The sequence below is a fragment of the Colobus angolensis genome, unplaced genomic scaffold, assembly GCF_000951035.1.
Source record: "Colobus angolensis palliatus isolate OR3802 unplaced genomic scaffold, Cang.pa_1.0 Scaffold230, whole genome shotgun sequence".
In the NCBI taxonomy this organism is placed as follows: Eukaryota; Metazoa; Chordata; class Mammalia; order Primates; family Cercopithecidae; genus Colobus; species Colobus angolensis.
This window is the reverse complement of record NW_012115489.1, coordinates 6,797,702-6,820,142: the sequence shown is the minus strand read 5'-3', so window position 1 is coordinate 6,820,142 and position 22,441 is coordinate 6,797,702. Positions and strand designations below refer to the sequence as shown.

General features: G+C 35.4%; 1 protein-coding gene across 2 annotated transcripts in view; it reads left to right on the top strand.

Annotated features, from left to right (window-relative positions):
- C6 (complement component 6) overlaps positions 1–22,441 on the top strand; it is a 117,210-nt gene that overhangs the window by 66,008 nt on the left and 28,761 nt on the right. For both annotated transcript variants that reach the window (XM_011944419.1, XM_011944420.1), the window contains exons 6-9: positions 7,105–7,243; positions 11,756–11,956; positions 16,495–16,735; positions 20,825–20,947. In XM_011944419.1, the coding sequence (XP_011799809.1) occupies positions 7,105–7,243; positions 11,756–11,956; positions 16,495–16,735; positions 20,825–20,947 (704 nt within the window). The remainder of the gene's footprint in view (positions 1–7,104; positions 7,244–11,755; positions 11,957–16,494; positions 16,736–20,824; positions 20,948–22,441) is intronic.

Here is a 22,441-nt window from a genome sequence, read left to right as displayed (position 1 = left end):
GTCTGCTGGAAATACCTCCATAAAATCCTATCTTCAGGTTCTCCACAAATAGCTGGTCACCTTCGTAGATTCCTTGTGACCTGAAAGCCATTTTTCTCACGCCCTTTTTCGCTTGTGACAAACATAGGTACATAGTGTAAAGCAGCATAAGGTCAATAGTTTTTTAGTCCTCACTGTTATGCTTTCAGCTATTTGAATATAATATGTATCTTAGACAATCCACAGAATTCACTCATTTTAAAAAAACAGCCTTATTGAGATGTAATTTGCATGCCATACAATTCACCCATTGAAAGTGTCTAATTCAATCATCTTTAGCATATTCACAGACTTATATAACCATCACCATGATATAATTTTAGAATGTTTTCAACATACCCAAAATGAAACGTTTGTATATATTAGATATCAAGCTTCATTTCTTTCCCCCTTCTACCTGACTCCTAACCCTAGGAAACCACTAATTCACTTTCTGTTCATGTAGATTTGTGTATTCTAGACATTTCATAAAAATGGGATTATACAAAATGCAGCCTGTGTCTGCCTTTTTGCACTTAGCATAATGTTTTTAAGATTCATCCATATACTCACAGTTGGTACTACAGAAATACAATGGATCATTGAAGACTATTATAAACAGCAATATGCCAACAAATTTGAAAATCTAAAAGAAATAGATAAATTCCTGGATACAAAAAAAAACTAAGATTGAATCAAGAAGAAATAGAAAACAGACCAATTGTGAATAATGAGATTAAATCAATAATAAAAATTCTCCCAACAAAAAAAAGCCCAGAACTGGATGGTTTCACTGCTGAATTCTACCAAATTTTGTAAGAACTAATACCAATTATTATCAAGATATCCCCAAAAATCGAAAGGGAACTTTTCCAAACTCATTCTACAACATTAGTATAACCCTGATACCAAAACCAGATAAAGATGCAACAACAACAACAACAAATCTACTACAGGTCAATATCCCTGATGCAAAAATCTTCAATAAAATAGTAGCAAAGAGAACCCCACAGTACATCCCAGATATCCACTATGATTAAATAGCATTTAATCCAGAGATGCAAGGATGGTTCAAAATATTCAAATCAATAATGTCACATCAACAGAGAGAAAAAAACATCTGATCACCTCAATCGTTGCGGGAAAAGTATTTGATAAAATTCAACATATTTTCATGATAAAAACTCTCAAAAATTAGAAATAGAAGAAATTTAACACAATAAAGGCCACATATGGCAAGCCCACAGCTAGCATCATATTGGATAGAGAAAAGTTGGAAACTTTTCCTCCAAGGACTGGAATAAGACAAGGATACCTGCTCTTACCACTGTTATTCAGCATAGTCCTGTAAGTCTGAGCTAGAGCAATTAGGCAAGGAAAAGAAACAAATGGATCCAAATTGGAAAGGAGTAAGTCAAATTGTCCCTGTTTGTAGATGACATCATCTTATATAGAGAGAATCCTAAAGATTCCACCAAAAAAGAAAAAAGCCCTAGAAATGATAAATGAATTCAGTAAAGTTGCAGGATACAAAATCAATATACAAAAATCTGTAGCATTTCTATATATTACCATGAGCTAGAGGGAAAAGAAATCAAGAAAGCAATCTATAATAGCTACAAAAAAAAAATGCCTAGGAATAGATTTAACCAAGGAGGTGAAAAATCTCTGCAAAACACTGATGAAGGAACTTGAAGAGGACACAAAAGAAATGGGAAGGCATCCTGTTTTTATAGACTGGAATATTAATACGTTAAAGTGACTCAGCTGTCCAAAGAATGAGTTTGGAAATTACAAGTTCAAGGTAATCCCTATTAAAACACCAGTGGCATGTTTTACAGAAAAGAAACAAAGCTCTAAAATTCATATGGAACCACAAAAAAACCCTTAATAGCCAAAGCAATCTTGAGCAAAAAGAACAGGCCAGGAGTGTTGGCTCATGCCTGTAATCCCAGCACTTTGGGAGGCCGAGGTGGGTGGATCACAAGTTCAGGAGCTCAAGACCAGTCTGGCCAACATGGTGAAACCCCATCTCTACTAAAAATACAAAAATTAGCCAGGCATAGTGGCAGGTGCCTGTAGTCCCAGCTATTTGGGAGGCTGAGGCAAGAGAATCACTTGAACCCAGGAGGTGGAGGTTGCAGTGAGCAGAGATCATGCCACTCCACTCCAGCCTGGGCAACACACAGAGACTTTGTTTAAAAAAAAAAAAAAAAAAAAAAAAAAGCCAAAGGGATCACACTATCACATTTCAAAATATACTTGTAACATGTGTTACATGTTACAAAGCTATGGTAACCCAAGCGGCATACTATGGGCATAAAAACAGACACAGAGACAAATGGAATCGAATACAGAACCTAGAAACAAAGCCATGTATTTGCAACCAACTGATTTTTGACAAAGGTGCCAAGACCATGCACTGGGGAAACAAGAATCTCTTTAATTAATGGTGCTGGAAAAACTAGATATCCATATGCAGAAGAATGAAACTAGACCCCCACCACTCACGCTGTACAAAAATCAACTCCAAATAGATTAAAGATTTACATGTAAAATTCCAGAGCAATTAAACTATTAGAGAAAAATATAAGGGAAAACCCTTAGAATGTTGATGTGAGAAAACATTTTATGAAAAAGACCTCAAAAGCAGAAGCAACAAAGCAAAAATAGACAAATGGGATTATATCAAACTAAAAAGCTTTTTGTACAGCAGAGGAAACAATAACAGAGTGAAAAGACAACATACAGAGTGGAAAAAAGTATTTGCCAACTATTCGTGTGATAAGGAGTTAATATCCAGGATATATAAGGAACTCAACTCAACAGCAAAAATAAATAATCCAATTTAATGGATTATGTTCACCAGTGAACTTAATAAGACATTTACCAAAAGGAGACATAAAAATGTCCAACAAATATATTTTAAAATGTTCAACATCACTAATCATCGGGGAAATAAAAATCAAAACTACAATGAGGTATCATTTCACCACAGTTGAAATGACTGGTATCAAACAGACAAAAAATAACAAATGCTGGAAAGGATGTGGAGAAAAGGAAACTCATACACTGTTGGTGAGATTGTAAACTAATGTAGCTCTTATGGAGACTAGTATGGAGATTCCTCAAAAAACTACAAACAGCACTGTCATATGATCCAGCAATCCCACTACTGGGCATACATCCAAAGCAAAGGAAATCGGTATACTGAACAGGTATCTGCACTTCCATGTTTATTTGCAGCACTGTTCACAGTAACCAAGATATGGAATCAGTCTAAGTGTCCATCAACAGATGAATGGATAAAGAAAACATTGGTACATATACAAAATGGAATACTTTTCAACCATAAAATAGAATGAAACCTTGTCGCTGGAGAAACATGGATGAGCCTGGAAGATACTAAGTGAAATAAGCCAGAAACAAAAACATAAATACTACATGTTCTCACTCACACGTAGAAACTTAAAAAGTTCATCTCATAGAAGTAGAGTAGAATAAGGGTTGCAAGAGACTGGAAAGAGTAGGGGAAGGGGAGGATGGGAAGATGTTGGTTACAAGTTACAAAATTACAGCTAGATAAGAGGAATAAATTCTAGTGTTCTATAGCATTGTGGGTGACTATAGTTAATAATTTAGTACATATTTTCAAATACCTAGAAGAGAGAATTTTGAATGTTCCCAACACAAATTATACATTTGAGGTGATGAATTACCCTGCTTTTATTACTATACATTGTATGTATCTAAACATCACTACCTACCCCATAAATATGTACAATTATGTGACAATTTTTAAAAACATAATTTTAAAAATCACCCATATAAAGCATATGTTAATACTTCATTCCACTGTATGAGAGAATAACAACCCATTGTATCATTCTATCACATTGTGTTGATTCATTCGTCAGCTAATGAACGTTTGATTTGTTCCTACTTTGACTAGTACAAGTAACACTGCTATGAACATTCATGCACAAGTTTTTGCGTTGCTATATATTTTCAATTCTCTCGCATATATACTTAGGAATGGAATTGCAGGGTCTTATGGTAATCATATGTTTAATTTTTTAAGAACTCCCAACTATTTTCCAAAATGGCTGCACCATTTTTCATTTCCCAGAGTTACATGATTGAAAATCAACTTGTCCACACCTTCATCAAAACTGTTTCTGTTCATCTTTTGGTTAAAGCTATTCTAATGGCTATGAAATGGTATCTTATTGCAGTTTTGATTTGTATTTCCTAATGAGTAATAACATTAAGTGTTTTTTCATATGCTTATTAGTCATTTTCATATTTTTTAAAGAAATACATATTTACATACTTAAATTAGTTGCTCATTGTTTAATTAATTTGTTTTTTATTATTTAGTTCCAAGCATTTTTTGTATATTCTGGGTGTAAGTTCCTCATTAGATATGTGACTTGGAAATATTTTCTCCCATTATATGAGTTGTATTTTCGCTTTTTTGTTGGTGTCCTTTAAAGTGCTAAAGTTTTTAATTCTGGCGAAATTCAACATATTTATTTCTTCTTTTGTTGAATGTGCTTTTAATGTCATATCTAAGAAGGATTTGCCTTACCGGAGATCACAGATACTTAGTCCTATATTGTCTTCTAAAAGTTCTATAGTTTTAGCTCTTAAATTTAGGTTCTATTATGTATTTTGATTAATTTTTTTTTCGCATTGTGTGAGAAAGAGGCCCAATTTCATTCATTTGCAATATAACTATTAGGTCATTACAGCAGCATTTATTTAGGACTGTTTTCCCTCATTGAACTGTCTTGACACCCTTGTTGAAAATCAATTGACCATAAATGTATGGGTTTATTTCTAGATGCAATTCTGTTCCATTGGTCTATATGTCCGTCTATCCTCACACCAGTACTACCACACTGTCTTGATTATCCTAATATTGAAGTAAATTGTGTATCAGGAAGGTAATTCCTTGAAATTTGTCATTCTTTCTCCAGATTGTCTAGGCTGTTCTGGATCTTTTGAATTTTAGAATTGGGTTGTGAATGTTTACCAAAAAAAAGGCAGCTTAGAGTTTGACAATGATTGTCTTGAATCTATAGATCAATTTGGGAAGTACAGGTATCTTAACAATAGAAATTCTGCCAATCCATTAATATCGAATGTCTTTCTATTCATTGACATTTCACTTAATATCTTTCAACATTGTTTATACTTTTCAGTATATGAGCCTTAGACTTCTTTTGTTAAATAAATACCTGAGAATTTTATTCTTTGAGAAGCTATTAGAAATGGAATTGTTTCTTTAATTGTATTTTTGGATTGTTCATTGCTATTTGTATGGAAATACATTTGATTTTTGTTTGTTGATTTTGTTTCTGCAAGCAGTTACTTTTGAATTTAGTATGCAACCTTTTAATAAAATTAAAATATATTTTCCCTGGTGGAAAAATTCGGAGAGTCAGTATGTGTTGTTTCCTCTCATAGGGCAGACCAGGCCTGTGCTAATCACTATTAATTTCCACAACTACTATAAAAAAGCAATTAGCTCCATTTTCAAATGAAGAAACCATTTCAGAAACTTAAAAGCTGTGTGTGTGTGTGTGTGTGTGTGGGTGTGTGTGTGTTTACATTAGCACAATTTTACTGGTAGAGAATTTACAAGTATTTATATTAGCTTTACTTTCTTTTCAGTATTCTAACATCACTTTACAACTTTTCAAATTATCCTTGCTCCTCTTTGATATAAACTATTGTGTCCATTGGTTAGAAGTACCTGAGTAAATGATCAAATTTTCTACTTTAAATCCAAATGTCTAATAGCAGATCACAAAAGCCTCACATAGTGAACTGCTTCTTGATTCCCTCACAAATGGATGAATCTATTTGTCTTTTTTTTGGATCTTTGTGATAGTTACAAAACTTAATATTTCAGCTTCTGGTAAAAGTGGTGCCTTTCAGGTACATTTTGTCTTGTGAGTTAATGCTATAGAAGTACAAGGGAAACAGACATGTAAGTGGTAGATGACGATCTTGAGGATGTTTAGAGTTCCCTTGAGCCCCTGCAACTATCAGAAAGGATGGTTGTACTGAAGGGTCATGAGAAAGGAAGGTCATTGGTGCTATTCCTTCTGCTACATGGAATTTTCCAGTAATATTCTGGAGAACTATACTATGTGTTCTATGAAAGACAAGGTTATTTGGTCAAATGTATTTGGAGACTGAAAATTTATATTTTTAAGTCTGTGACATCACCTGTATAAAACAATTTTTATAATCTATGTAATATAGCATTACCAAACTGTTTGACAAAAAAACTACTTTTTTCACAGAATACATATTGATATCTCTTAGAATTTGGAAAAGTATTAGCATCTTGGAGAAGTTTATTTAATCTATAACAAAGTAATCTCTTAAATACTTGATTTATGCTAAGCTAATTAATCTCTATGTGCCTCAAAGTCCTCATTTGTATAAGAGGTATAATAATTATATCTACATCACATGGTTATAATAAATATAAGTTACTTAGTAAAGCACTTAACTAAGTTAATATTTTAAAGCACTTACTATTGCTTGGCTTATAGTAAATAGTATGTAAGCATTTGTTAAATAAAAAATATTTTAAATATTATAGTCAGTTATTAGCAAAATTATAATATTAGTACAATTCCATTAAAATATTGCTGTTACTATTTTATTATGAGCGCTCTATTATAATTCCACTCAGAAAGAAGTGGACCCGGAATGGCATTTATTACATAATAACTTATTTCATAATCTGCTTCCAAACTTTGCGCTGGCATTGTAAGTCATAAAAAAGTATAAATCCAGCTGTTATTGTATGTTGAAAGCCAAGAACAATTAAGTAAGTTGAATAGGAGAACCTACTAGAGCCAGAAAAGCTGAGTTTGGGCTTTCCAGCTCCCTTGCATGCCTCACCATGGACTAGGAGAAAAAAAGCGAGGGTGTGTGGAGTTCCTGCAAGTCATTTGTCTTCAGTCAAAAATGTTTAGAAGAGGAATTCCTTTCATGTAACTAAGATAAATTTTAAAGATTTCTCTACGTCTATTGAATTCCTGAAAATTACTTTGTTTCTAGGTTTCATTTTCTGGCAGGAGAGCCCAGAGGAGAAGTCCTTGATAACTCTTTCACTGGAGGAATATGTAAAACTGTCAAAAGCAGTAGGACAAGTAATCCATACCGTGTTCCGGCCAATCTGGAAAATGTTGGCTTTGAGGTATGACAGTCTAGCATGGTGGCAACTCCAACACTGTCAGTGATTATAAGCTAAATTTCTCATGCAAAATTAGTGATGAATGAAGGGACAGAATGAAAAGGTAGTGAACAATTTTAATCACCTGTTATGTGTTTGTATTTTATCCATGCACACCCAGTGAGGCCAGTGTTATCATGAATTTACAGATGAAAAATCTAAGGTAACTAATTTTCCAGAAGTCAAACAGCTAGCAAGAAGTGAATTTGAGATTCAAGACCAGGTTTTCCTGCTTCGAGTCCATGCTTTCTCCAGTGAGTATTCAGCTCTAAAATAGCTCCACACAGATAAACAGTTTGATTTCTTCAGATTTTCTCCTAACCTAGTTAGTTCTCTTAGATAACCACAAAATATAGACTTTTTTTTTAAAGTGCCAGGTTCATAAGAAAAATCATGATGAATCAGTCTAATGAGACAGTTCTGCTTACTTTTCTTCCTATTTTATTAGTTGGTTTGGTTTATTTGTTTCTTTTAGTAAATTATAATGAGCAGCATGCTACCTACTCTCAGAATCTAACCCAGGCTTTACACATAAGTACTCCATACTCGTTGCACTAAAGTGAGTAATCCGCTTCTTTTAAATTGTGATAAGAACAGAAAATACACAGTTTTAATGGTGACATTCATGCATAGAAATTTGACAAGCTAGAGAGAATTTCAAAAGGTGTAATTATTTCTGAGAACCACTTTATGGGTAATATAAGTTCAGCAAAAAGTCATTTAATCCTTCCTTTAAAAAGACCTTTATATACATATAAATACAGGCATTTCCCAATTCGATTCACTCAATTTAAAACCATCTAATATATACTAATAGGTGGGGAATGTCTTTGGGAACTAACTGTCAAATTTGAATACCTCTGGGAAGACTGATAATATTGCTCTTGAGATGCATTGTATTGAACAGGCTTTGTAGACAGAGCTAAAACCTAAACATTTATATGTAATATTGTTCTGATGGAATTTGCTTTCTAGTTCCAAAACAACCAATCCACAAGTTTACTTTCAAAATACAATCATTTCACACAAGCATATTGCCTACATTTTCAGCAAGCATCTATTTCATGTAGTTTTACAAGTAACAAATTAAAGGAAGTATACGAGATTGGAGCAAATTGAGGCTTAGATAACACTTCATATTTCTCTGATACTTCAGAGTCTTCAAAGTACTTTCATGTATTGCTTTATTTGATTCCCATAACAACCTCCCCAGAAAGGTAGCAAATTGTTTACATCCACATTACTAACAGAAAATTTAGGCTCGGCCGGGTGTGGTGGCTCACGCTTGTAATCCCAGCGCTTTGGGAGGCCAAGGTGGGGCAGATCACTTAAAGTCAGGAGTTCAAGACCACTCTGGGCAACATGGTGAAACCCCATCTCTACTAAAAATACAAAACTTAGCCGGGCGTGGTGGTGCATACCTGTAGTCCCAGCTACTCGGGAGGCTGAGGCATGAGAATTGCTTGAACCTGGGAGGTGGAGGCTGCAGTGAGCTGAGACCGTGCCACTGCACTGCAGCCTGGGCAAAAGAATGAGATTCTGTCTCAGAAAAAAAAGAAGAAAAAAAAAAGAAAATTTAGGCTTATTGAAGTTAAACAACTTTCTCAGAGTTATACAGCAAATAAATGGCACAGAAAAATAAGAACTCCTGGCTTCTGGCTCTTATAGTCAAGGGCAGCCTATGTTAGATGAGACATAGTATATCAAGAAAGACATTAAAACTTAAAAGTAAGTTAAAAGTCTGAGCGCAGTAGGTTAAAAGTCTGAGCACCTTCATAAACTATCAGTTAAAATGTATCCCCCATGAAGGTAGACAAGGATGTGCTGGAGCCAGCTCTTTGAGTTCACGAGTCAACTGTTAAATTTTCAGGAATTTTGGAATCCAACTGTGAAACATAGACTTTTTTTTTCTTTTTCAACTTTCATTTTAGATTTAGGGAATACATGTGCAAGTTTGTCACCTGGGTTTATGGTGTGATGCTGAGGTTGGGGGTACAAATGATACCTTTACCCAGGTACTGAGCAGAGGACCCAACAGGTTTTCAACTCTTGCCCCTCTCCCTTCTAGTAGACCCCAGTGTCTGTTGTTGCCATCTTTATGTCCATGAGTACCTGATGTTTAGCTCTCACTTATAAGTGAAAACATGTAGTATTTGTTTTTCTGTTCCTGTGTTAATTTGCTTAGGATAATGGTCTCCAGCTGTAATCATGTTGCTGCAAAGGACATGATTTTGTTCTTTTTTATGGCTGCTAGTATTCCATGGCACATAGTGCCACATTATCTTTATCCAATCCACTGCTGATTGGCACCTCGGTTAATTCTATGTCTTTGCTATTGCGAATAGTACTGTAATAAACATGCAAGTGCATGTGACTTTTTGGTAGAACAATTTGTTTTATTTTGGATATGTACCCAGGAATGAGATTGCTGGGTCAAATGGTGGTTCTGTTTTAAGTTCTTTGAGAAATATCCAAATTGCTTTTCACAGTGGCTGAACTAATTTACATTCCCACCAACAGTGTATTTGCATTCTTTTTCTCCACAGCCTGGCCAACATCTGTTGTTTTTTTGACTTTTTAATACTAGTCATCCTGACTGGTGTGAGATGGTATCTCATTGTGGCTTAGATTTGCATTTCTCTGATGAATATTGATGATGAGCATTTTTTCATATATTTGTTGGTCAAAACACAGTCATTATTGAGTATCAAATATATTATCTCACAGGTAAACGTATTAAAAACAAAGGTTATAATTACTAAAAACTGATCACTTTTCAATTATTTTGCTACATTTTACCATTATCCATGCTCCAGAGGTTATTTACATCTATTGGATCTGTATTTTGAAAATACTTTGTAATTTGCTACTGTGCATCTCTTCCCAAGTATGAATTCAGGACATCACATAGGTAGCTTGAAATCAGCCATGGTAGTAATATATACATAATGGAAAAAGCAAATGTTATAGTAAATCAGGGCTTTCTTCCCCTTCCCGGAGAGCTAGCTGTTAAACATTTACTAACAGATCAACAGGTTAACCCACAAAGTTTGATAACGCAAGCCTGGATAAAAAGTTACATGAGGAAATACAGCTTGAAAATTCTTTTACAGCAGATTGAACTCATTTCCTTATCAATGTAGCTCTAAGATTTGTCCAACCTTAGGAAGCTACCTGAGCTAATCTTTAACTCTATGCCATAGTGGTATGGCTGAAGTCATAGTGATATGGCTGAGGAAGGTCATAGTAGTATTTCTTCAAACAAAAATTTGGGAATGACTAGAGTCAAGGTCACGAGCTATTGGTTTTCTTTTAACTGATCTCTGTATAACTTCATTCTTTAGGCATGCCTTAGCAGGCAGCTGTGCAAACCTAAGCTATACCTTACTGAAAACAATAGAGGAGGAGAAATAGCAGGCATCTCACTTCCCTTCTTTTGTAGTGTTGTAACTTACGAAGATAGATGAAATAATGGGCTCGCTGGTACACAAAGATTAAAGAGGCTCATGAAGGGAAGAGAAGGCAACTGGGCAGGGAGTTAGAAGACCTTAGAAAAACTACAGGATAGATGATGGAATACAGACACCAGACCCAGCATTTTATCAATCAGGGTAAGTTAGGTTACACTGCAATATCAATACTAAGATGTCAGTGTCTTAAAACAGTTTCACTCATACTGTACTTTCTACTCATAATAGTCCTTCAGAAAGCAAGAGACTTAAGGGATTCTGCTTTGACACATCCTTCCACGATGAATTGCAAAAAAGGAAAAAAAAAAAAGAGAACGTGACGTATTGCCCATCAACTCTTAAAGTGACAGATATCATTTATGTCTACATTTCATTGGCCAAAGAGAGTAGGGAAATGCATGCTTTTTATGTGCCCGGAAAGAGATTAGAGTAGTTGTAAACAGTGTAATGACTAACACGAAGGTCAATCAAGAGTTGAGCATCACTGGGGGCTTCGGTAGCAGGCCATGGAAACCCAACCTCAGAAACTGTGATCCTAAAGTCAGACTCATCTCTTGAATAAGCATGAAACAAGGCGGGACTTGGTTATAAAGAACAAGCCCAGTTGTCAGGACTGAAAGGTATCTTAGTTAGATTGCACACTGCATCAAAATCACAGGCATAATAAAAATAACCCTCACTGCTTATCACCCTGTTAAGTCTCAGCTTAGGTGGCATTTCCTTGAGGGAGGGTTTCCTGACATTGCCTCTCAGGGTCTTATATTTCCTCTGGGATTCCATTGGCCACACAATACTTACCATATTAAGTGTTTGTGATTATCCCTCTCTCTAACTAAACTATTAACTCCTCAGTGCAGGAACTAACACTATTCTTTGTTCTCTAGCAAAATATGTCCTCAATAAATATTGGCTGAATGCATAAATAAATAAATCTTCTCATTAGATATCCACAAGTAGCTCCAGTATTTCCTAAATTACATTTTATTTTACATGGATTTTTCTCCAGGTAGAAACTGCAGAAGATGATTTGAAAACAGATTTCTACAAAGATTTAACTTCTCTTGGACACAATGAAAATCAACAAGGCTCCTTTTCAAGTCAGGGGGGGAGCTCTTTCAGTGTACCAATTTTTTACTCCTCCAAGAGAAGTGAAAATATCAACCATAATTCTGCCTTCAAACAAGCCATTCAAGCCTCTCACAAAAAGGTATCAAAAATAGTTTCTAACCTTTTATTCTTTCTTGAAATTTAACACCAATTCTTGCAATCATGCAATAAGGAGAGGAGAGTTTTTATATTGTACCAGTGTGACTTCTAATACAGATAGAAGTAATTTTCCCATTTTTGGTTATATCTCACTTCAAAAGTTATAGAAATACTATGCATATTAATGGTTCTGTTTTGCATGCATTTGACTGTTATTGTTATGTTTTTCATCTTAACTTTTTTTTGATATTGTTGTAGGTGTGCTTCTTATAAACTCCAAATAACAGAACGTCGGCCTTTCATGAAATATGACAATCTGTATTTTATATTTCTGTCATATTCTATATATATATTTGTATAGAAGTATATATTTGTACACATATACAAATACGTATATAAAATATAACAAAATGTATATTTTGTTACATTTACATAAACACGCACACATTTACCCATCTCCGTTTTTTTTCCTCTTATAATCCTTTTCTTGAGATCCCTGTTCTCATTCAGTTGCCTTTTCTTTTTTCCTGTATTTTCCTCATATAGGACACATGCAAGGTATATTTTCTAAATCTTTGTGTATCTAACATTGCCTGCCTTTTCCCTGAGCAATAAATATAAAGAATATCCTGACTGTATCATAATCTTCTTCTCTTGATAGTAGATGTTATTCAACTGTCTTCTAATTTCCATTGCTGTATAAGAAAAATCACATTCAGAGCAAATTTTTTTCATTTTCTTTTCCCTGCTTAAAAAGTTACAATTATTTTTTTGCACTTGGAACTGAAGGTATGTCCAAGTATTGGACTTTGCCTGTTAATCTTGCCAGGGACTCAAGGAACCCTTTTAATATACAAAGATACAACTTCCCTTGTTAATTTTCTCCTATTACTTACATTTCAAATCTCTTAGATATGTCTCACAGTGCTTAAATGATTTAGGAGATAGATTTCTATCTCAAATTTTTAAACATTTACAAAGGTCTTTTAAAATACTGTCTGTTGCTTACTACAACCACCACTCTAAGTAGCATTTGCTCTTCCCCAAGAGATGAATGAAGAGAATGAGCCCTGAATCATGGAACCATGGAATCATATTATGGTTGCTCCTACCTTTATCATATTGCTCTTCTACTTTTATTTAGTCAACCATTTATGCGCTTATATAAATATAAGACCTAACAGCACTGTATGGATAATTTTCCCAAGTATTTCATTTATCTTCAAAAAATTTAAGCGATTATCAGAGTTGATATTTCAACATCATTTTGCAGATGAATAAATTGAAGTTCATATATGCATTTTTAATTCAACAAACATTTATCAAATACCTACCATGAGGCAGGCACTAACTAAAGTCCAAGAAGCTGAGTGACTTCCAGTGATCTTACAGTAAATAAATGCCAGAGTTGGGAACTGAAATCAATTTGTCTTATTTTTGTTTATTTTTCTTATCCATTGCATTACACTTCAAGATATTTGATTCTTTATTCATTTATTTATTCATAATTTTAGCAAATTACAGAAGGAACACAGTTCTGATGATATGGACATGTAAAAATGACAATGAAATAGATTCATTTTATGTATAAATTATATACATAAAGTTTAGTTTAGAATGGGCTATGGTTCCTATAGTGCCCTCCAAACTTAACAAATTATATTTGTAAGACAATATATTATTAGAATTTCTTGTAAGTAAAAATATACATCTCTAGGCCTTTCCCTTAATCTACTGATTTCAGAATATCTGGAATTGGGCATGAGAATATGGCCTTTTTTTAGCTCCCTAGCTCAGCATAATATAGCACGCAGGATTAGGAATAACTACTTATAAACATAGTCAAAGATGAAGGGAGATAGACATGTTGAATGAGACATAGTTATAGTCCTATGTCTTGCTTCACGTATATGATTTATATGTATTTCAAACATGCTAGAGAACATTTGTAAAACCTTTATACGTAGATAAACAACTATTGTTTGATCCTCTAATAGTCTGTCCCAAAGCAAAAAAATTTAGAGCTATTCACATTATCAGGTTGGAACATATTAAACTACTGTTATTCAACCATTTCTGATTTGCAAAATTGTTAGCCTCACCGGGTGTGGTGGCTCGCACCTGTAATCCTAGTACTTCGGGAGGCCAAGGCGGGTGGATTGCCTGAGCTCAGGAGTTCAAGACCAGCCTGGGCAACATGGTGAAACCCCATCTCTACTAAAATACAAAAAAATAGCTGGGTGAGGTAGTGTGCACTTGTAATCCCAGCTACTCAGGAGACTGAGACAGGAGAATCACTTGAACCTGGAAGACGGAGGTTGCAGTGAGCCGAGATGGTGCCACTGCACTCCAGCCTGGGCAATAGAGCAAAATTGTTAGCCTCATACAGTTCAATCCAACATCATTACTGTCATCTTTGATTAGGTCTGAACAGAATTAAGGAATTTCAGTCTAAACAGGAAATAAGGCTGGCACGATGACTCACGTCTGTAATCCCAGCACGTTGGGAGGCTGAGGTAGGCAGATCACCTGAGGTCAAGAGTTCAAGACCAGCATGACCAACATGGTGAAATCCTGTATCTACTAAAATTACAAAAATTAGCCGGATGTGGTGGCAGCGGCCTGTAGTCCCAGTTACTCAGGAGGCTGAGGCAGGAGAATCACTTGAACCCGAGAGGCGGAGGTTGCAATAAGCCGAGATGGCGCCACTGCACTCCAGCCTGGGTGACAGAGCTAGACTCCATCTCAAAAAAAAAAAAAAAAAAAAAAAGAAAGAAAGAAAGAAAAGAAAAAAGGAAGAAAAAAAAATGCTACTGCAGCCTCTCTTAGTCTTCAAGTAGAGAAAAGAAGATACCACAAAATTGAAAATCAATCCAAGCCTTTCAGTAGAGCATGATGCTTTAGCTGTTTCGGCAATCACAGATCAAACTAGACATTTGTTGGGCAAACAGTCTGTTTCCAAGCAAAATACCAGTTAACTCAGTAAGGTTCAGTACTTTCCTGATATACTTTACAAAATTGAAACCACAATAATATTATTAAAATAAAGTAAGACCTCACACATTGTTGAAATAGATTATATGTGGTTTAATAACCTATAGTAATGTATTTTTTTTAATCTAAAATAGCCAGTTTCAGGTATCATGGACCAGCAAGTAGAACACCATGAAATGATTATGCTAAGTTGAGCTACCAAAGTTTAACTTGTATTTTCCATGACTGAGACTTTAAAGCAACCTGGAAATGCTGAACCTTCCAGAACAGGCACTTCAGATACTCAGGGAGTGAGTGTGCTTCTTATTAAAAGCATAAGGGCTCTCCAACTTTTGAAACTATGATTCTATGACAAAATTCAAGTATTAAACTTAAAAATAGAATTAATGAACTTACTCAAATGTAAGTTCCACAAAGGCACGAACTTTGTCTGCCTTCTTTACTTCCGTATCTACAGCATCTCAGATAGCTAGGCAATACATGTATAGAAGGCCAGAGGGTAGAATGAAGGAACAGAGGGAGAGGGACAAGGAAAGAGAGAAGGGAGATTAATGCTGATTCTTTCTCCATCCTTGGGATTATTTTTTATCTTTTGTGTCAGCAGTCATCTTGTGCCATACTTATAGCAAAGAGGAATATGGTTAATAATTAACAGTTATAATACAGTTATTTTGCTAAAATATGGTCCTTAATCTGTTACTATTACTGCTATTTGTTAAAATTGAGAGATCAGATAAAGTACATAAAATTTTTTAAAACAATATACATAAATACACTTATAAACCTCAGTGGCTATGTGGAAAAATAATCTGAGGAAATGAGATTTTAAGCATAATATCCACCAGCTAATTCTAAATTAACCTGACATAAAAAGAAATTATATATAAATAAGTTTGTAAACAACAACAACAACAAAAAACTCATGTATTTCTGCATATGGGTGGAGGAGAGAGAATAGAAATAATTTTACTTGATTTCACCCCCTAAGTAATTTAGAATCAGCATTTTGGAGTTGAAAGTAGGTGTGAAATGTTACCAGGTGCAAGCCCTCATCTTATCATTTGACAACTGAAGTCTAGAGAATCGAAACATTTTTTCCAGAGTGACAAAGCTGTAACTTGAATCTCACTTGCATAACCTCCATCTCAGTTGCATAACTTCCAGTTCAAAATTCACACAATCCTTTTTCAATTATTCACATTAGCAAGCATTCTAAATAAAAACTCAGTAGAAATGCAGTCACGATTGGCAATTAGGAGGGAAAGATGACTTTTTTGATCATTGAATTCTTCTTTCTTGGAGAACACGTGCCCCCATTACACAGTTTACATTATTGAGATAATCTTATCTGTTTTGTCCCTTGAACATTGGTATTGGAAAGCAAAATGAAATTTATAATTTTGTATGTGAGAACATGCAATAGAGAGTGAGAATTGTAATACTATGGTGGGAATGAAACTAATGATAAATCAATGACATTTAAATGCTTGGTACTTCAAAATTTCATTACCTTTAATCACCTTTTTACTTCTTTCTTTCATTTAGGATTCTAGTTTTATTAGGATCCATAAAGTGATGAAAGTCTTAAATTTCACAACGAAAGCGAAAGATCTGTACCTTTCTGATGTCTTTTTGAAAGCACTTAACCATCTGCCTCTAGAATACAACTCTGCTTTGTACAGCCGAATATTCGATGACTTTGGGACTCATTACTTCACCTCTGGCTCCCTGGGAGGCGTGTATGACCTCCTCTATCAGTTTAGCAGTGAGGAACTGAAGAACTCAGGTAACTTTCTTCAGTCCTTACTCTTTTTAACTGGTATGATAGCATTCAGTACAGATCCTGCTTTATTTCCAAAATATGATGAATGATAAAAAACATACACATTCAAATAAATAAAACAAAAATAGAAAACTAAGACCAAAAAATGAGAAAAATAAGTATGCTTAACCACTGTGATTTTAGGCATCATATTTGTCTCTAAATTTCCTAACATCTGGGAACATCATAAGCTGACACAGTAGTGGTTACCCAAAGAGGAAGATGCATGCCAATATCTCAAGGGAAACAAAGTTTGTACTGGCACTAAATTCTGAAAGATAATTTATGAATAACATTTTATAGGATGTAATTTCATAGAGCAATATCTTATAACGAATTAAATAGCAATTTTTTTCTTATAATAATTTTAACTAAAAGCCAAGATGAAACCTATGATGAAAGTAAAGTTAGAAACTTGACAAACAACTAAGCTGGAGTGGGCCAGATGAGCACCTACGGGCGATGAAACTTGAAACTAAATGCAAAAGATTTGTGTTATTGTAGGCTTGCCACACTGCCTGCATGCTTTTTGTTTCCTTTCAGTTATCCTTTCCACTGGAGCAACTCTTGCACGATGAATTTGATGTCTTCTGCTACTGCAAATAGTATCAACACCAATGCTGAGCAAAAGTAGTTAGGGGAAATCTCTGGTCTTTGACTTGGTTTTGTCTCACCCTCAGATGAAATTATTCTGGTCACTTCTGCTATAGCCCAGACAATAATTTCCCACTTGATGAGTATAATCCTCATGCATTCAGAGCACAGCCCCTAAATGCTTAGAGTTCAGGTCAGTTAAGAACTGGGTGAATCTTTAATCAACTATTCATCCTTTAAAAAGTTAAAGCCCCATAGCCAAAATGAAGAGTGATGAGTTATACTTTCCTACAGAAACCTTCTCACATTCCATCTCTTTCTCTGTAAAGGTAGAGATTGACGGTTACACATAATGAAGGAAAGAAAAGGAGTTTGGGATGTGACAAGAAATTCAAAATAAATAAATACCCATGCATATCCATATATACATGCAAGCACACAATACATACATACACACATACACTGTATATATGTATTGACAATAAGTCTATATATGCATATATATATATATATGTGTGTGTATATATATTCAGTAAGATGTATTCTGGATGTGAGGACGATCTGGCTGTGACATCTGTCACTTCATTGATCTCCAGGGTTGATTCGGCTGATCTGGCTGGCTAGGTGGGTGTCCCTTTCCTCCCTCACCACTTCATGTGTGTCCCTCCAAAGCTGCATGCTCAGTCAAAGAGGATGACCATCCCCAATAGAGGAGGACTGGTCTTAGGTCAAGGGTATATTAGTAGCTGCAATCCCCTGCTAGAACCTCCAAACAAGCTCTCAATAAGATGTATTCAATATTCTCATATTCAATAAGTTTATATGTAATAATTTATCTGTAAAATTTTAATTGTGGTTAAAATGAAGCACACCCAGACAGAAACGAATTCTCAAGAAAATGAAATTCTCCAGTTCATGTGCTTGTCTGGCTTTCCCAACTCTCTAGATAAATATATATTCTGGCCTCTTCCCTTTTCTCTCCTCCTATTCTCTCTCCTTTTACCTCATCATAACATGAAACTGAAGTATAGATTTATTTTTTTCTATGCTTTATTCAATAAGAATTATATCCCCTGTTGTTAATTTTTGAAAAATGACTTGAATATTTCATAGTACTTTTTTTCCCTCAAGAAAAAGAAAACAAAATTAAATTGCCTTTTATTTGCATGTGTTGATTTATTTCTCTATTGTTCAATGTACCATAGTCAAGTTAAAACCTTGAATAAAAGTTGACATTGCTTCAGTGTGCAAGGTGAAAAGAGTTTCATAAACACAGTGAAAACATCAAACAATAAAAATATCATAATATGCAAGAGGATAATTTTAAACTCCTTTTGTTGGGAAGTCATCTTCTACATTGAATTGGAGGTTAAAAATTATTCACCACACTAATTATTAATATGAAATTTTCAACTAACAATCTTGTCTTTGGGCATCAGAGTAGCTAAAGACATTACTGAAATACTCATTCCTGCACCCCACAGCAGAGGAACACTCAGGTTTAAGATACGAGGTACTGCAGTATCAAGTAGCTTGTTAGTTCCTATAGATAGAGGTCTGGCAGCAAAAAAGTGGACATACTGCAGGGAAAAAAAGGGTTGCACAGAAATTCACTGATACTTTGATCACTGCATGACCAATGTCATAAAAAATATTCATCATTCAAATCTTCAACGATTCATCTATAGCCCTCAAAAATGAAATTGTTTATAGTTAATTCATTATGTTATAGTTAATTCATTATGTTATAGTTGATTAACTTGACACATACAATTTAATTATTACTTATAAATAATAAGAGCCTAATGAATGATTGAGAAGTCATGCACTATAAATGCATTACATTCCAAGTATGGCCTAAATATTTGACAACCCACTTATAAAAACAATCCTACCAGAAGAAAAATGAACTATATTTATTCAACTAGACTGAAACAATTATCTTTTTTTTAGAGTTGAATATGCAAACTAAACATGAGGGCTTCAAACCAAGAATGTTTTACTCCCAACTAACAATGCATCTCTGCAAACTGTCACCAAAAAAATGAGGTAGACAGACCCAGTTCACATCTACCCAGCCACATTTCTCAGCAATCTATGCCTTCAGATTTCCATTTCAGTATCACACGTAATCAGAACCTCAAGCTTTAAAAACACTCATCCCTGCCTATTATGACCTATAACCCCAAATACTAGTATTTGCTTTTAGGTGCTTAAGAGCTTATATTAACAGCTGTACCGCTCATGTACTTGTATTTTGCAAGGCAAATTTTAACTAAACATCAAAAGACCTGGATTTTAGTTTTGATGTTTCCAGCAGTGAGTCAGGTGCCTTGGGAAGCTATTAAGAAAAAGAAAATGATTTCCCTCAATTACCCCAGACAGTACTAACTCAGCCTACAAAAATACTAGATCTGTTTCCCTGCACTCTTCCACTAACACACAGATTCTGAGGCCATTGAGAATGATCACAGGACTCTGGCGGCGGGAGTGTTTCAGACGCCCAAATCTTCAACAAGTGATGCTAGAGAGTTTGGTAAAGGAGAATGATGAGGACTAAAGGTATTAAAACCAGATGGCCTGAGCCTCAGGGCATCAAGGTTTTTGCAGGTTGTAAGACCATGGGGAGTCATCCAATGAAAGCAGCAGTGGGAAACTAGGAAGATATCATTCCCAACTCCCATACATGAATGGGGTGAGAATATGGCCTTTGGAACTTCTGCTGGAGATGACAGTGGAAACAGTATCAAGTACAGGCTTGAATTAACATGGGGAGATAGAATAGCCAAGGAGGAGTTTGGAAATAATTCATAGGTCAGGAAGTCAGAATTTCTGAGATTACAATAAAAAGTATTTTAAGGTAGGGGTTGAGTGAGCAGCTGAATTAAGGAGAAAAAGCCCAGAGAGCTATGAGAATGAGTGTTCAGGGAAGAAGCATGGCCCAGAAGATTTGCATTTTAGGTGACAAACAGGGAAGAAATTGAAGCAGACTCAGGTATCACAAAATCAGCAGTGGCCCAGAAAGTAGGTCTTAGAAAACAGATCAGAGCATGTCATAATCTTTTGATTTGCAGGGCTACACAGTGCAGAGGCCAATAGAAGGGGAAAGCTTAGAGCTCCATTGTGTTGAGTGGCAACAAGGGGCAGGCAACCGGGACAGGACATCACTGTCCCCATGGGAAGGGCCACAACGGCTCATATGTGCTTCTGAGGGTCAGTGTTGAAGGGGGAGATGATGGGCACTCACAGGATTCTTCTGTTCAGGACCATCTCTGTGCCCATGCAGGATTGAATCTGTAGGTAAAATTAATTTGAGCTGCTACTAAAGTTTATAGGTATTGGGGAAAAAAGGGGCTAATATAAAGTATCTGTAACTCCGAAGTGACCAGAGCATCATGTTCTTCTTTGAATTGTCAATGGTGCATTCTCAGTGGTTTTTGTTTGTACTTCATCTCCTAGGTTTAACAGAGGAAGAAGCCAAACACTGTGTACGGATTGAAACAAAGAAACGTGTTTTATTTGCTAAGAGAACAAAAGTGGAGCATAGGTGCACCACCAACAAGCTGTCAGAGAAACATGAAGGTAACAGTACTCTCTTAGCAGCTTATCCAGTGTGCCCTGAGCCTGGCTGTCATTTACAGACCATATTGGATGTCACTGTGGTATTTTTAGCTTTTCGCTTATTTCATTTCTCTGCCTCAGAACCCTGTGTGTTGGGACAGGGGATACAAATAAAATACCATTAGCATTACCTTAAAAAAGGAAATTGTTAAGGTTTTCTTTATCTCATACTTAGGTTGTTTAATGAATAATTTATTGATTTTGCTCATGGGAAGAACTCAATATTAGGCATTGTGAAGTGCATATGGCTGTGAACCAGGACCTTACAAAGTAAAGAAACATGTAAACATCCATTAAAAATACAGATTGACAAGGGTTTAAGAGAGGTATAGTTTCTAAAAGGCTATAAAGGACTATGAGCAGAAGAAAATCCTGGAATTTAAATACATCAGATTTTGTGAAGAGAATTATTCTGGGGCCATGTATTAAAAATGGCTGAAGACTTTGGCAAATGGAAAGAGTGAGAAAGAAAATCCAGGCAAAACATACTGAAAAAAGAAGATACAAGTTATGTTTTGCAGAATGATCTTACTCTTTCCCAATTTTAGCCACTGCTTTCACTCCCTATCCCAATTCCCAATCGGCTTTCACTCTTCTATCCCAATCCCCAACCCAGACATCCCTTCTGAACTCCAGACACCTACTGTCCACTAAACATCTCTACCGGAAAGTCTCTAGGCAACAATGCTTTATGTATTCTCTCCCTGCTGCTGTTGGTTCTCACTCACATCTAATAGCATAGCCTTTTCTTTACAGCCTAATAGGACTGTTGTGACATGATGTTTATAAGGAGCCTTGCAGGGTGACCAGCAGTGGTTGGCTCCTTTCACCTTTCCTCTTCTTCAGCAGTCCCAGGCTTGATGATGGTATCACCATCAACTACGTCAGTCGAACCAGAAACCTGGCTATTGTCTTTGATTCTACCCTTTTTCTATATCTAATAAGTAACCATGCATAATTCATTCTACCTCCTGAATGTCTCTGCAAGTTGTCTTCATATTTTTATTTCCATGGATATAAAACCTTCCATGGAAGGCAAACCATCCATTCATTATTTCCAACCTGGATTATCTCAGAAGCACCCTAAGTGGTCTCCCTGCTTGTAGTCTGCTTTATTCCAGTCTATTCTATGCATTTTTATGAGAGGAATCTTCTCTATGGAAAATCTTATTCATGAAATCTTCATACTTGGAACATGTCAGGTTCCATATGGCCTTAAGCACAAGTTCCTGTCCTTCTCTGCATAGCTAATATTTATGCAGTCTCCTAAACAGGTCATGCTCTCTCCTAGGCCTTGCCATTATAAATAACTCCTTCCTCTCTGTAAAATTCTATTTCCTTAGTTTGCTTGATTACTTAGAATAAAGGGAAGCAGAATCACAGAAATTCCCAAATTTGAAGCTTACCTTCTCATGGCGAAGACAGACAAGAAACAAATAAAATATAAGATTTATT